Source organism: Castor canadensis, chromosome 3 (assembly GCF_047511655.1).
Source record: "Castor canadensis chromosome 3, mCasCan1.hap1v2, whole genome shotgun sequence".
In the NCBI taxonomy this organism is placed as follows: domain Eukaryota; kingdom Metazoa; phylum Chordata; class Mammalia; order Rodentia; family Castoridae; genus Castor; species Castor canadensis.
Genome location: NC_133388.1, coordinates 126,260,641 through 126,277,152, shown reverse-complemented (window position 1 = coordinate 126,277,152; position 16,512 = coordinate 126,260,641). Strand labels below are relative to the sequence as shown.

The 16,512-nt window shown below is 38.5% G+C and overlaps 1 protein-coding gene across 16 annotated transcripts in view; it reads right to left on the bottom strand.

Moving 5' to 3' along the window:
- Nucleotides 1-16,512, bottom strand: part of Asph (aspartate beta-hydroxylase) — a 201,147-nt gene that overhangs the window by 166,425 nt on the left and 18,210 nt on the right. For 9 of the 16 annotated variants that reach the window (XM_074068619.1, XM_074068610.1, XM_074068613.1 and 6 more), the window contains exon 2: nt 664-813. In XM_074068619.1, coding sequence (XP_073924720.1) covers nt 664-813 — 150 coding nt within the window. Of the gene's footprint in view, nt 1-663; nt 814-6,053; nt 6,850-16,512 lie in introns of those variants that run through there. The other 7 variants (XM_074068618.1, XM_074068620.1, XM_074068612.1 and 4 more) reach the window with 7 other exon arrangements.

Below are 16,512 nucleotides of genomic sequence, written 5' to 3'. Positions count from 1 at the left end.
TGGTTGCACAAAATAATGAACATGTTAAATACCAATGTATTATACATTTCAAATAGTTACAATATTGAATGTTATGAGAATTTTATCTCAATTTTTTAAAAAGATAAAAACAATAAAAAATCATAACGTAAAAAAATCAAGAAAAACTATAGTGATTATGCAAAGAGAGAAAGGGAAAAAGGAAAATGGGAGACATATCAGAAGTAGCATAGCCACTTCCTCAGGACAGCATGCAGATCCCACACAGGCAAGATTTTGTAAATTATGTGGTTATGCTACATTAGTTGGTCCTTAAATAAATTCAGTGGTTCATGATCAAGAATTTTTAAAATTCATAATGTAACAAAATTGAATTGAAAGCACAGACTACAGCATGTAGTGAAAATGAGTCTGAAAAAATCATTTTTATAAATACTTCTGTGTGTATTTTATATACAATATAAAAGTCTACATATTATTTTTTTTACAGGTCATGTTCAAAACTCAAAATCCGCTACTCCAAGGTAACCCTAATTATATCCCCTTCCACTCCCAGCCTTCTGAGAAGAACATTGAAAGGCTACAAAATATAACAAAAGGGTAATAACAAACCTTTTGACATTACTAAGGGATATCACTTACCCTCTAACAAATTCACACCAGAAGCTGTATCACGATTCTTACCTAGAACTTCCTCATAATCAACAAGATCAAACCACACGACAGCTACTGATGTCCACACTCCCAGCAATGCAATGACCATGAACCACGTGAAAAAGGAGCTTCCAGAAAGTCCACCTTTCTTCCCGTTCTTGTGTCCTCCATGCTTTGTCTCTGTTTAGAAATAAATGTAAAATGTCACAAGAAAATTCTTTATGAACACTTCTTTTTATGCTGAGTTGCTTCTCCAGCTATTTGATAGATCATTTCAAAAATAATTTTCACTTCAATTCTCAACAGAAAAGCTTCTGCTTAGATTCAGTCTCATGTACATACAAACCTAATTTTGATTAATGTAATAAACTACTAATGGATGAATGATTTTTTAAAAATAAGTTGATATATACATTCCTTCCAAGTTCTTTATCAAAACCACCTGCATATAACCTCCTTCCAAGTTCAGTGTATCAATACCTTAATGAAATCATATAGAAATGTAGTCAGATCTTCTTCTGTGTCTTAATTTCTACAGAATCTTAAAACCTCTGTTAACTGCCACAGAAGAAAATAAATCTGCCCCAAAGAAAATCACTTCATAGTCTTAGTGAGAGACAGAGAGACAAAGAGACTCAGGGAAGAAGAGGCAGGGAGAGAAGATGGAGGAGTATAGAAATACAAATCAGAGGCAGAGAGAAGCAAAATAGCACATCAATTCTATCCATCACCCTGGGGCCTTGAATAAACAGGAAAGGGCTCTTTCAGAACTGGGTTCAATGCAGGAAACAGCTTTGTACGCTGCTATCCACCAAGTGTCATTTATCACACTTGGTATCTTTCAATATACCTTCTATTCTTTTGGAAATATTCTTCTGACAGTCAAAAATAAACAAAAAGCATGAAAGCCAGTGACAGCTATCAAAGCAGTTATTACTGTTCTTAAAAGGAGAGACCACCATATTTTTACTTACTCTAAAAGGAAATGCAATGCATATTATATAAATATTTAACAAATACATCAAAAGTTTATATGACATCCCAAATGCCATCTGGGAAAAGGAACATCCAGCTAGACAAGCAGGACACTGTGATGTGTGCGGGTGCATGCATCCTCTGCACAGTGCTTTCATATGCATTACTACATATGACCTGCATGGCGTCTTGCCCACGTTTCTGCATAGGGCTCACCCAATGAGTGGTCCTCATACTCCAAGACATGTGACATCCCTGATTTCTCCAGGACCCAAAGGCAAGCAGTTCCCAGGGATTATGACAAATAAAAATATCCCCAAACATTTCCCTGTGTCTCTTATATGGGGCAGTCCTGACTGAGAACCACTAGTGAGTAAGGCCTGGAATAATGATTGGTTTACAGAAGAAAGATGAAGGGATCACCCAAGGTCAGCAGCATAAGCTTTTCAAGAGAGATCATAAGAACTAACTCAGTTATGTATTTATCTATATGCCTATATTTAAATACATAAAATTATGGCTAAGTAACACATTGTCTTCTTAAATAACAAGTCAAATGGTTACTTTTTCTAATGTTCTTTAAATATTAATGCACTCATCAAAAAGGGCTAGCTTTCTAATCAACTGCATGGTGAGAAGTACGTCTTCCACACAACACTTGGCCATCAACTCTGCTTCTAACATCATCTATGTAAAGCTACTTATACTAACAATTTATACTGCAAAATTACTTCACACGGCTGCATTAATAAATCAGTTTAAACATAGGCTTCTCTGTTTCATAAATGGAACAGACATAGGAGAGGAAAGTGGGTGAAAATTTCTACAGTGTTACTGGGGGAAATGATGATTTCAAATATTTTTATGTCTTAAGCATATATATTATAAAAAGAGCAATATAAAATAAACCATCATAGAATTTTTTTAATTAAAGAAAAATATGAGTAGGTTTCTGTGGGGACAGGTGAGCTTCATAGATCCAATTGCAGTCATGTGTTTAGTTTATTACCCTTTAATGAGCTTCAAGGCATTCTTCCTAAAACTATAGATATATAAAAGAAAACCTTCTGTATAATATTTAGATTTATACAAACAGACCCATCTTATTCAATAGTAAGTATAATAAAAATAATGCCTCCTAAGTATTCATTTACTATAGTAATAATTTGGAGGGGGGCAGTACTAGGGTTTGAACTCAGGTCTGTACTTGATAGGCAGGCACACTACCACTTAAGCCATGCCCCAGCCCTTTTATGCTTTAGTTATTTTTTCAACAGGGTCTCCTGTTTTTGCCCAGGACTGGCCTCAGACATAAAATTCCCCTACTTATGTCTAGTATACAGGTGTACACTACCATGTCTGACGTGTTGGTTGAGATGGAGGTCTCACTAACTTTTTGCCCATGGGCTACCTCAAACTGTGATCCTCCTGATCTCTGCCTCCAAAGTAGCTGGAACCACCACACCTGGCTAGAACTACAATAATTAAGGACTAAGAATTTCCTTCTTCACTACTTATTACCTCTTAAAGTCAAATTTAAACTTTTATTTGAGGTGAATGACAAAAATTCAGTGAAATTACATTCTTGTCTTATCTTTTCTTGAACATTCTATAATTACCCACCCTTTTGTATTGTTCCTCATTAACTAGAAAATAAGACAGGTAAATGGAATTCACCTTTTCTTCATTCATTTAACAGATTTACATATTTATTCAATGTATGTGTCAGACACAACACAAATTTTGCCCAATAATTAACTTTTCAAGATGTTTATTTCAGTAAAGTACACCCAAAATGATACTCTTTAAATAAATCTAAAATGTAATAGCTAATAGAAAAAAACAATACCTCAAAGTTCAATTTTCTACTTATATCTCTTTCTTAAAGCAGGAAAAAGGAAAATTACTGAGATTTTCAAAAGTAAAGTATCGTTATGAGTATTAGTAATACTCATGTAAGTTACTGAGGCACTGGGAAGGGGAAGGAGAGAGAAAGCAAATTCACAATAGAGAACACAGTCTTACATAGAATGAGTTTATGTTTATTTTAGGCAGGATCCTAACAACTTCACAATAATTGTTTCCTAACTTACTGCATGAACACGAAGCTACAGAATAGACTTAGAGATTATAGGACATGCCTAACCCAAATGAGTTAAAGCAATAAAGGGTGGATGGATGGATGGCTAGAAAGGGCCTGGGTACCAGCAGTAAGAACAGACACACAAGCCAGAAAAGCAGGTGGTGGAAGGTTGTTTATGATGAAGGTTTATAGGCAAACCCTGAGAGTCCTAAAATAACCTTAGGACAAAGCAGGAACTGATATTCATATTGAGCCTGTCGCTCAAATATTATTTTAATCTGCTTAAGAATGTAAGATATATTATCAAGTTTAGAAAGATCATTCACAACAGTTATTAAGCAAATTTATCACTTTAAAGGGTAAATGCTACTTAGCTACAATACTAAATTATTAACAATACTTCATTCCTTCACAATGTCAAATAAATGATGAATTACTCCAGCCTTATTAACTTTATTACTGTTAGTATTTGTTAACTTCATGAAGGAATCAAACCTTAAATTATAGAAGGGAGTCTTTTAAGAGAGGAACTGTTTATCAACAGCAAATAATTTGTGCCAGGTCCCATGGGCAGATCAGTTTCTCTCCACATGAACTAGACAAGCACAGGAAGACTAACCCTTAGCAAGTGCTTAAAACTTCCTAAGCAAAGCTGATACCCGCTCTTTGTCACTAAGACATTCTGGAAGAACATGCAGCAGTTGCCCCTATTTTCTAAGATCAGAATAAATCTAAGAGAGTCTTCATTTCATTTTCTGTCCCCATGTTCAGCCTGCAGCCCTGGGGAATGGTCATGAAGAAATTCACTGGAATTAAAGACTGTGGAAGGACTACATGATTCAATTTTTTTCTATGCTATCCAGTCAAACATACACGGCCTCCAAATCAGAAAAATGTTCCCACACATACTACTAAACACTGAAAATCACTACAGTAAGCAAAAGTCGCAACTGTCAGAAGAGAAAACTTGGCAAAATGAAGAGTGGGCTTTGGGACAACCAGCCATTTTGCTTACTTGACTGAAGAAAGGGAAAAGAGAAGTGCCCAGCACTTGAATGGCAGTCAGTTCCTGGCCCACGACTGAATTACAAAGCAATCCTTGCTAAATTCTTGTTAGCCTTATGTTGGGGCTGTCATATTTATACATAAAGTATGCATTTAAAGTTTTTTTTTCCTTAGGAAAAAAACCATTAACACTGGTTAAGCTATTACTTTTCCATGTACAAAAATGTTACCCTTTGGGAACGTATAGCTATTTAAAAAAGCGGTCAAAAGGAATGGTGGATTTTATCTAACTATGTGAACTACAAAATCCATGGAAAAGGGGAGCAATATCTTCTAAAAGAACTAAAAGTAAGGTGTTAGAAATGGTAGTGCAGATCTGTAATGCCAGCAATCTGGAAGCTGAGGCAGGAGGATCACAAATTCAGAGCCAGCCTGGGCTACATAGTGAGACACTGTCTCAAAAAAACAAAACCACCACCACCAAAGAGAACTAAAAGTCAATTGTGTGTGTACATGATGTATTATAATGGGGAATGAAGCACTTTATAAGAATAGTTCTGTGATTCATTTATCCAATTCTTCCAAACAGTATTCAAGAAGAGGATGCTCACCAGCTCTATTCTAATAGAACCCTTCAGTTGCCACTTCCACACCTAAGAGTTATAAGCAGTCTCCGTGTATTTTTTTTCTTACATATAGTTTTATTACAATAGGCCAACATTGTCTGCTTTAAACTATTAGAAGGGCAATTTTTACTTACAAAGTAACACAAAAACAGACACATATTTAAGAAGAAAATTCACATCATTAAAAGCACTTGAAAGCTAAAGATTCAATTTCTTAAAAAAGGAAGAAATTCTAATGTGTGGTGCTTTGTTTGGTTGATTTTCTTTTTTACTTTTTTGCATTTATCATCTGCTTCTCAAGTAAGTAGGTCAGCTTCCATATATGGTAAGTATTTGCTTGAACCAAGTCTGTTCACCAATTCAAGACTAGACTTATGTATCTAAGTTTCCTATCATTTTACATGAAATCTGAATTTACACAATTCTTTAAATTCATTGTAATTAACTTACAAGACTAAGGAAGAATGCCTATATATTTTTTAAAGTTTATAAAATGCAGTCTCTGATAATAGACTATATTACAGACACCAAAACATATTCAAATTAAAGCCATGAAAAAATTAAACCCCTATAAAAAGTCAATGTCTATGGGAGTTCAAAATAGAAAACGTAGAAGGACTTAGTCAAAGCACTTAGCCAAAAATATTTGAACGAAGCACAACTGAAAATACAGGAAAAAGTTGTCATTTACATCCGAAAACACTTCTGACCCAAACAACAAAAAATTGTACCTGTATCTTCAGCCATTTTGATTTCTTCAGTCCATGAATAATGTATATTGAAGGAAAAAACTCCAATTGCTCCCAGCAGGTTATCAGGCACACTGCATGCCCTTCCCTCCTAGAGCTTTGCCTGGCCCACCCTGCCCAGCCAAGGGCTCCAGAACTGAAATTGGACCTGACTGCAGACTCTGCTCACCAGTTATTTTTAGAGGCTTCTTCCTCATGGCCACATACTGCTAACTGCTTAGGCTAAAATGCACTCCTGACAACCCCACAGCCCTTCATTCTCTTCGGGGATGGATTCCTTCCACAGTTGGTCCTATCTCCTCCTCATTCCAACCCCTGAAAAATCAAGCATGATGAAAAAGGAACAAACTGTACTGCTGCCGTTTTGTTTTTGTGGAAGCAGGCTTTCATGGCTTCAGCATAAGCACCAAATCATTCAGAACTGAAACGAATCCTACTGTGGCCCAGAGCCCAGAAACAGCTTGATTTGGCCCTTAAGAATCTAAATCAAATGCCCACAAGACTATTAGTTACTTTGTTTGAATGAAACAGAACCACACATGGCAAGAAATTAATTCTCTAGAATTCTGATTCACAGCATCACCATCCCACAAATAGCCCTCTGAACAGCAAAAATAAAGGCATAACGCAAAAATATTTCCCTGGAGAAGGAGGGAGAAAGGGCTGGGGAGGGCAGGTGGTCATGGTCAGAAGGGAACAAGAGGGAGGGAAAGATTGATAGGAAGACTGGAAGAATGGGAGAGAGAGAAATCCTGAGCAGTGAGAGAAGTGACCTAGGAAACACCATCTCAAAAAGGGAACTAGAGAAAGATTATACAACCACATTCTCATTTTTTTCCCTACAGCCCCATCTCCAAATATTCTCTTCTGGGAAATAAAATCAGTACAATTTTAATACCATTTTTTTTCACTGTTCTAAGATTAGCAGCTCACAGAATCCATTAGAACTCTGATTAATATATTTAATTAATTTAGCATAAATAGTATCTAGAGCAAGGCAGCGACCTTTCAACACCGTTTATAAGTCTTTAATTTTTTTCACTCCAATTTAAGGCTTCACGAGCTAACTAAACATTTAAATACTCTGACGAGGAATCACTAACCTAAGGTACCAATATTTGACGGCCTAGATGTGGGACGGGATGGAGGATGACAGGATGAAGGAGGCACCATGGACAACTACATAAAACTGTCAATGTCTTGGCCTTTGACTGGGTACCATTTCCCCTCCTCCTTTTTTGCCAGGATTTGTTCCACTAAAGTTAGTGCTTGCTAAAATGTTACACGACAATCAATCAGTTGTTGGTTTAATGTGGCCTACCATCCCACATAATTTATTAAACAAATATTCTGGAAACTTCCTTTTATTGTGTTGTGTTTGGAGGAAAAGTAAGCGTGACAAGGGTCCTTTCATGGGACCACATGGAGACCAAGCCACCACACTCACATGGTTGATAGCCCTGGTATGGTTTCAGACTCAGACCTGGATTTGCATTCTGCTTCTCCATTAACTTTGATTTGGGCAAAGTCATCAAACTTCTTGCTGGGCTTCAATTGCCCTGCTTATAAAATGTGTCTTGAAATAAACTGGGCTGTTATGTATCTGCTGAAGCCATCCATGAAGCTTTTTATATTTTTTTATTTTTTGGATTACTCAAGACTAGTACACAATTTACAGCTCTGTTCACAACCCCAGCTGTCCCCAAAATGGCCAAAGTTGCAAGTGTTTTTTCACTTTTCTCTTTACCAGCCTGTGCTAGACCAGCAGCATTCTAAATTACAGGGCTGTGACTAAACTGCCCCAAGAATCACAGCTATTAAACCGGGGTCAACTTCAATTTTGGGGCTTCTTCAATACAGTTCCAATTTTTCCTCATGACAAATCTTGATCACATTCACATATGCTATAGTTTACGTTCCCGTCTTTTATCTTTTGCAACAGATGAACAGTTATTTTCACAAAATATCTTTCCTCCTTAGATTTACAATGATGGCACATCTATGTGGTGGACAGGGTGATCAGCAAAATCTACTCTGAAATACCATTTAATCTCTCATATTTATTTAAGAAAAAATAAATTCTTAATTCCATGCAACTGCCTCTTATGATAACAAGTCATTTTTATAATAGGGAATGCTTGTGAAAATTTTTAAAAATAAGGTTAATTTGTATATAGCCAATCATGTTCTAGAAAAGACAAGTAATAATAACTATTCCTATTAACAGTTGCTAGGACCAATACAATAGCAACTCCTAGGTCCAAGTAAAGACCTAAACTATAACAAGTACTCTGAGACTAAATATCAGCCTATCATGGGAGACCTCACGAACCAAGACTCATGTCCACTGAGTCAAGGTCCCTATCTCCCTCTAAACACCTTCTAAGGGAAAATCTATCAGTTCTCTAGGCTCAGTCTTAACTCCTTCCTTCCCTTACCATTTACAGCAATGGTTCTGCACATCAAAATCACTAGGGGGCTTCACAGAACACAGACTCCAGCTTTCCCCTCCCCCAAGTTCTAGTTCTATAGATCTGGAATGGAACCCAAGAACTTGCTTGTCTAAGTCCCAAGTGATCTGATGCTGCTGGTCTAGGAAGTACATATAAAAAATACTGAATTATTTTTTCTTTTTAACTTCCACAGATAAGAAAGCCTGAATGTAGAACAATAATCAGAAAAGGCTGGAGGGGAGGATAAAGAGAGGCTGGATTTGATCAGTGCATGCTGTATGCATATACTGAAATCATACTGAATCCCCATAAGTATGTACAATTAACACATGGTGATAAGTAAAAAGAATGCTACAGGAGTCCTCCCTAATTTTCATGGTCTGGAAGAGAGGAAAGTAGCCCCTATTTTTTCTAGCTTGCAGATCATTTTCCTCACCCCCTAATAACACTACCACCCAGTTCCTCTGGGGCCCAGGCAATCCAATTATACCTGCTCCAGCCCTATCGCTGCCATCAACCATCACCAGTGCCCCCTCCCTACCCTCCTTAGTTAACTCTTCTACACTTTGATTCCAACCGTAACCACATGATTTCTATATCTAATCCTGGAGCCAACATGACAGATTCTCTTTCCTTTATTTCTTCAATCCAAGAGACCTTGTTTCCCTCCTTTCTATACCCAACACTCACTCTCACCATGGGTCCTGTCTTGAGTTTAAACACAACCTAATTCACCCCTTAAACACATCTTCATTCTTGCTGAAATATTTCTGTAGCTCTTCTGGCACGTTCATCCAAGAGACTCTACAACACTGCTGAAACTGCTCTACTTACTTGGCTTCATCATAAGGGCTGGGCATTATCATGAAATACTGAAAAATATGGTCATTTAAAACAAACAAATGAAACTTGTTGTCTACATCATCCAAAATAAACATGAAAAGTGGCATCATTTTAAACCTCATAGTAAGTAGCCACAATAATCAAAATAATAAAAGGCAGTTCTACAGAGACTGAGTAAAACCTACTTAAGCATGACCTACCCCAGCCCCTTGGGCTAAGAAAAACTATCTCTACAGGCCAAGTTTTCAGTTCTGTGTTCATGTGATACACAGCATGAAAATACTCCCTCTTTGATCACAACCTATTTTCCCTGCTTACTATCAATTTCTTTTTGGATCTTGTATTTCTCTTTCTTCTACTTTTTTCTTATCTCCTTGCTATGGTATGAATATGAGTGATACTTCCCCAAAGGTCCATGTGTTCCTTGTTCCCAGTGTGGTGCTACTAGGGTAGGGGTACAGGTTCTAGAATGTTCAGATGGTGGGGTTTTATAGGAGGTCCTTAGGTAATTGAGGGTGTGCCCTCTAAATGGATTGTGGGATCCCGCCCGTCCTCTTTGTTTTCCTGGCTCATGAGGAAATAAGAAGTCTGTTCTACCATACATTCCTATGATGTGCTGCCATCTAAAATAACTGGAGTGCCTGATGTTGGATTCAAGCCTCCAGAACTATGAGTCAAAACAATTTTTTTTCTCTTTATAAGTTTATTGGCTCAGGTATTTCATTATGGCAAGACAAAGCTGATTAATACACCCTTCAACATCTCCTGCCTTCCATCTTGCCATATCCATCCTAGAGTGCATAGTTCATCACATTTAAATCCCTCATATACCCACTTGCTCCCCTATTATTTCATTGTGTCAGTCTGCCATGATCACCTTCCTGGATGAGAATTCATCCTCTCCATGGCATCTTATCCTCTCCCTCTTGGGCAGTTGGAACACTGATGAAATCAGACCAGGACACAGTACAGCCAACCTCAATGGAGTGTTGCTGTCAATCCCACGACATTTCAGTAGAACACTTATTTTCCCACTGCACCAAATCTGTGTCAAACTTCTCTGCCTTAAACTATTCTACAATGTTCTTTGAAATTGCCATAGCCTCTTAGTTCACAGCAAAAGTGCATTAGCAACAAACTATCCTGACTATCCAATGCCAACCACACACACTGCGCACACTCAATCATGCTTTCCTGATTCTCCTGCCTTATTTCCTTTATTTCAGCTTCCTCTCCTCATGGTCAGCCTTTACTCTATCTTTTGCCTTCTCCTCAAAATAGGATTCTTAACAGAGCTGTTGTTTCACTGCTGTCACCTTCTAACCTCACACTCACTCCTTACAATCTGCAGCCTGCCATGTGGTTTCTGCACATGACTCCAAGGCAATAGCTCTATCATACAAATGACCCCCATGTCATTAAACACAATGAAAAGTTTTCTATCTTCATCTTACTTTTGACCTCTTAGAAGAATTCTTCCTTTGAAAACTTTCTCTTTCTTACCTCCCATGACTTCAGAACTTCTGGTATTTCCACCATCTCTCTTGACTTTCTAATGCTTAGTCTCCTTTGCCCAGTTGTTCTCCTCCAGTTTATGGAAGTAGGGACATTCCATAACTTGGTCCTATGCCAACTCCCAGACGATTTCAGCTACCACCTGTAGAGCTGAACGTTTTCTCTCCTGTGCCTTCCAAACCACATTATCTGTCTCCTCAGTATTCTATATGATGACTAACAGAAACCTCAAACTCAGCATATCCATGACAGATCATCATCTGTCCCCTCTCCTCATTAATGTTCTAAATCCCAAAAGCACGTCCATGAAGCGAGTGGCTTAAAAACCTGGGATTTGTCCTTGACCATTTTCTCAAACACTCATCTCTCAAAAAGAGATTTTCCATCTGGCTACTGCAAATGAGTTACAACTATGCTAAAATTTGGATTTTCCTTCAGCACCTGGTCAACATTATCTGTTTTGTTGTTTCATGAAAGTTTTCAAAAGGTTTATGTGTGCCATGACATAAAAAAGTGGGAAACCCTGTATTAAATCACCCAAGCTTCTGCCTCTCAACTTGTGACAATCCAAATCCAAGTTATCACCACATTCTGAGTAACTAAAATCCTTAACATAATCTTTACTGCTCCATATAGCAGCCAAAATAATTTCTTAAATCTGATCAGATAACTATCTTGTTTAAAATCCCTGATGGTTTCAAACTACTCTCAGGATAAAACGCAAAATGTTCAATGTGGTCCCAGGACTCTACTTAATACAGCCCCAGCCTACGCTCCAACCTCAGCGTTGTGTCATTTGTCTCAGGCTGACTAGACTCCAGCCACAAAAGAACTTTCCACGCTCCTTCCTGTCCCAGGCTCTCTGCCCAAACTGTTCACTTTCCCTGGAATGTTGCAATGCTGTCACCAGCATATAACCCTGCCTCACTGTCTCCTGATCACTCAGTTTATACCTCAATCTGCTTTCATACCCCTCCTCAAGGAAGTCTTCTCTACTTTCCTAGTATGTTACGCTGTTAAGCAGTATGCACTTTTTCATAGCATTACTACTCTGAGATAGTACCTGTTTTTACCTCTAGAATGTAAGTTTCATGAAGCCAGGCTTTGAATATACTTCATTCATTACTGTGCATTTCTTTTGTACCTGGAATGGTGATACATGCCTATAATTCCAGAACTTGGGAGGCAGGAGTAGGAGGATCAAAAGTTCAAGGCCAGTCTCGGATACATCATGAGACCCTGCCTCAAAAATGATAAAAATAAACAAAAATTCTTGATATTACAGGATTAATAACCTTTTCCTGCCAGATTTCAGAAATAAAGTATGGTACAAGAACAGCCAAGTCACTTCTGGTTTCCTCATCTCCATCAACTCAATGTTCCTAAAATTGATTTACAAGAGGAAAAGACCTGAAAATAGTGAAGAAAGATGGACAAGCAGTGATGCTTAGTGATTCCTAAACACTGGCCAGGGACTAAACAGTCCATCACGAAGTTTTCACAGCTCCCTCTCAGATAAATTTCTCAATCTTGGGTGACTAACACCTGGGTTGAACAGGGGTAGGGCCATGTAGGAGGGGCTCTGCAGCCCCCTTCATTTGTTCTGGCAGCCAAAAACCTAGCGATGCTCTGATGTGGTGCAGAAAAGGCACAGTGGTTGGAAGAGTGACAAGGAACCACCATGAGTCTTAGAATTTAGGAAAACAAAACTGAGCAAACAGTTTGCATTTTCATCAGAACTAGTAAATGAAAATAAAATATTAGCAATACCCATTCCTATCAGCCTCCAGGTACTTCAATACTTTTTGGAAACTTTATTATCCTCTGGAATCCCCAGGTGGGGACCTACTGTCCTTGCATCTACCTATGTTTGCACTGATGCTGAGTCACTACAGAGGAGACTAACTGAATCAGAACACAGGTTTGCCGGTCCCAACCTTAATCTGTGTGGTACCAAAACTGCCTTGGTAAGAAAATAACACAATGTTGGAGGTAGAGTTCAAATGCTAATTCTTCAAGCTATGCCTAATGAGTCAGTTCTTCAAGCTTAATTAGTTCTCCCTACAGTTCATTTAAAGATTTCATCTCAGGGGAAAAAACCACTCATTCCCCTAGGCAAATCGTTCTTATTTATGGTAGCAGTTATTAGTATAATGTTCAAAGTGAGACACTATACTGCTGTCCTAGAGAAGCAAAAGGTGTGAAAAGCAATGAGATAATGATGTCCATTTAGAAACTCTTAAGTAGTACAAAAAATGTTAGAACAGGCAGGTGTGGGGGCTCATGCCTGCAATCCCACTTATTTGGGAGGCAGCAAGTGGGAGGATCAAGAACAGAAGGAGAATCATGCAGTTCAAGGCCAGACTGGACATAAAAGTTAGGAGAATCCAACTCAGCCAGTAAGCTGAGCATGGTGGCACATACTTGTCATCCCAGCTACCAGAGGGTGAAGGTCTACGGTCAGCCCTGGACAATACATGAGACCCTATGGAAAAAAGAACTGAAGCAAAAAAAAGTTGACGACATAGCTCAAGTGAAAGAGTTCCTACCTAACAAGTATGTGGTCCTGAGTTCAAACCCCAGTACTGCCAGAGAGAGAGAAAAATTGATAGAACAAAAAAAGTTCCTTTTTCAAAACTAAAAACTAACAACAACAACAAAAAGCCCAACTCTACTCTGTTAACTCCAATTCCAAGGAAATGGAAGGAGGCCACAAGCCAATGTGGATGACTGCCACTGATCCTCAGCTATGTCCCTGAAGGCTTCTTGGCATTAACTCATTTGGGGGGCAAAAGACCCACAGCTCTCACTACCACTTCTCACTTTCCAGGGAAAAGACTTCAGGATTTACAATTAGGTATCCTAATAGATGTAAGTGAGGAGGGAAGCATTAGCACGAAATATACATAAAGAATTGTGTATAAATTATAAACCACATACATGCCTTACAGTCACATTATAAAAATTATAGGCCAAATAGCACTAGATACAATTATGCATCACAATACATTTTGGAGACAGCCAGCAAAAACTAACTACATAGATTAGTAATGATGAAGGTGAGTAACTGATAAATAAAAAAACAAGGATAGCTGTAACTAAAAATTGCACAGTGCCAAATTAAGTTTACTCAGAGATCTACCCTTTGCCCTTGGCTACTTGGACATTTGACTAAGAGCTCTGGGCAATGGACAGCCCAGCCATGTTAGTTACGAGGGAGAAGCTGTATCAGTTCTAATCTTTGGAGGAAATGGATGGAAGCTAATGGTCAGTCATGCAGTATGTGACCAACCCTAATAAACCCTAGATACCAAAGCCTGCGACAAACTCCTACAGTTGCAATACTGCATACGATATGTATGGTGACACAACAATGCCAGAAGGGTTCCACATCCCAAGGATAATGAATATTGTGTTTGGAAAATTCCCAGACTTCATCCTATTTGTCTCTTCCTTTGGCTATTTCTGTTTTCTGTCCTTTCACTGCAATAAAACTGTAATGGTAAGTACAGCACTCTCCTGAGCTATGTAAAACATTCTAATGCTGTAGTGGCTCTGGAAGCCTCCAAAATTATTGCTGGTGTCTGACGTGAGGACAGTCTTGTGGACTTTTTCCTCAGATTGTACAGTATGCCTAATTTCTTGCAAAAAAAAATCATGTCCAATTAAATAGATGATTCTTTCAAATTGTATGAACTCCAAGTTTTCTAACATACTTATCTTCAATACAGTGTTCCAAAAGCTGAAAAAAAACACATTTTTGCAAAATAACAAATCTGCATTTTCAATTGATTTTAGTAAGATAACACAAAATGAGAAGAGAGTAAGATATGCCAAATGAGAAAAGGGGAGGGAGGGAGAGAGATATGCTGGGAAAGAATTCCGCTCAGATCAAGGGGGCCTATGGAAAAACTGATTTCTTGTCCCCCAGGGGACAGCTACTCAGGCAACAGACTTGATTGCCCATCCTGTGCTTGAGCAGAAACTGAGAACTGGGCAGGGAAGGTGGCCAGGAAAACACCACAGCTACAAAGCAGCCTCAACTCCCAGAAAGATGGCAGCTCCCCATGGATCTAAGTAGGTAGCAAAGAAGTACCATGGTTTCAATCTTGCCAGTACCCCACTCTAAAGGACTGACTGCTGTGTAAGGGATCCACAGAAACACAAGTATTGGGACATTCTGTCAGGAATGGGCCCCAGGGAGGTTAGAGGAAGTTATGTGCCATGGGGAAGGTCTTCACCTCGCCTTCCAAAGAACTCCAAGGCAACTCTTGGACACCTGTCACTTGTGGGCAACATGTCTGCCAATCTTACCAACTGACAGAGAAGACTCTGCAGAAGTCTGTGAGGGCAGAGGTCTTTCCGTCTCTTGCTCTCCTTGCTCAGGCACTCCTGGGAAGCCAGAGCTTAGAAGAGGCAAGGAGTTCACGCCCCAAAGGCAGACCAAGGGAGGCAACTTGATCATTCTCTTGGAAAGCCCTCCTGGCCCTGCCTCCAAAAGGAGACAGAACATCTGCACTGGAGCCAAACCAGGCAGACTTAAAAACAGAGAATGACTAGGATGTTAAAGAATCCGTCCCACAGATGGAAAGAGTCTCTGCTGCTCAGGGAAAACAGAAGCTTAATTTTGTCCCTCTAAGCACAATGACTGGAGTAAAGTGAAGGAACATTGTATTAATATCCAGTCAGACAGAGATGGCTAAATAAAATGGCAACACGATAAGCTTTTGCATGTTAGGCTCAACCATAGGAAATGGCCAGTATATGACCCAGAAAAATGGCTATCTCATGACGTATATATGAGCATTTCCCCTATGCTTTATTATAAAAATTTAAAAATATATAATAAAGCTGAAAGAATTTTACAGTATCTGTTTATCACTTAGATTGCACTATTAACAGTCTATTTGATTGTTTATGGCATATCTATTCATTCCTCTATATTCATCCTTTAATCCATCTTATTTGTATAACGCATTTGAAAGTAAATTGTAGGTATCAGTCCACATCCCCAATATATTTCAGCTTGCACATCATAAACTATAGCTCAACATTTTTTACCGTTTCTAACGAACAATTCACATAAAATGAAATGTGTTAATTTTAAGTGTACATTCTCTGGGTTTTAACAAACGTATGCCCCAGTACTTATATCAAGATCTAGAACATTAAGTGACCACTTAGATGCCTTCCCTCATGGCTGTTCCCATCTCATTCTATCCTACCCTTGGACATGGCCCCATTATTCAGCATTTAAAAAAGAAAATTCAACGTAGATTAGTTTTACCTTCCTAGAGTTTCATAAAATTGGCATCACACAATGTCTTTTGGTTTGTGTTTGCTTTATACTCTCATCACTCCTTCTATCTGCAACAGCAATTATTCCTTTCCTGTGATAGGTAACACTGTTGTATGCATACGAGTATACACAAGTGACGTACAGAGTATATCGAAGTCTATTCATTCCGCTCCCCTTTTGTTTTATTAATGAGTAAGATTCCTAGGACTGTTCATGTACAAGACTCCTGTGAGCAGCTGGCTCTCTGTACCCACAGATTTCCCATCTATAGATTCAACCAACTAAAGATGGAAAATGCATTTAGGCCTATGATGCTTGTGACTGTACTAAA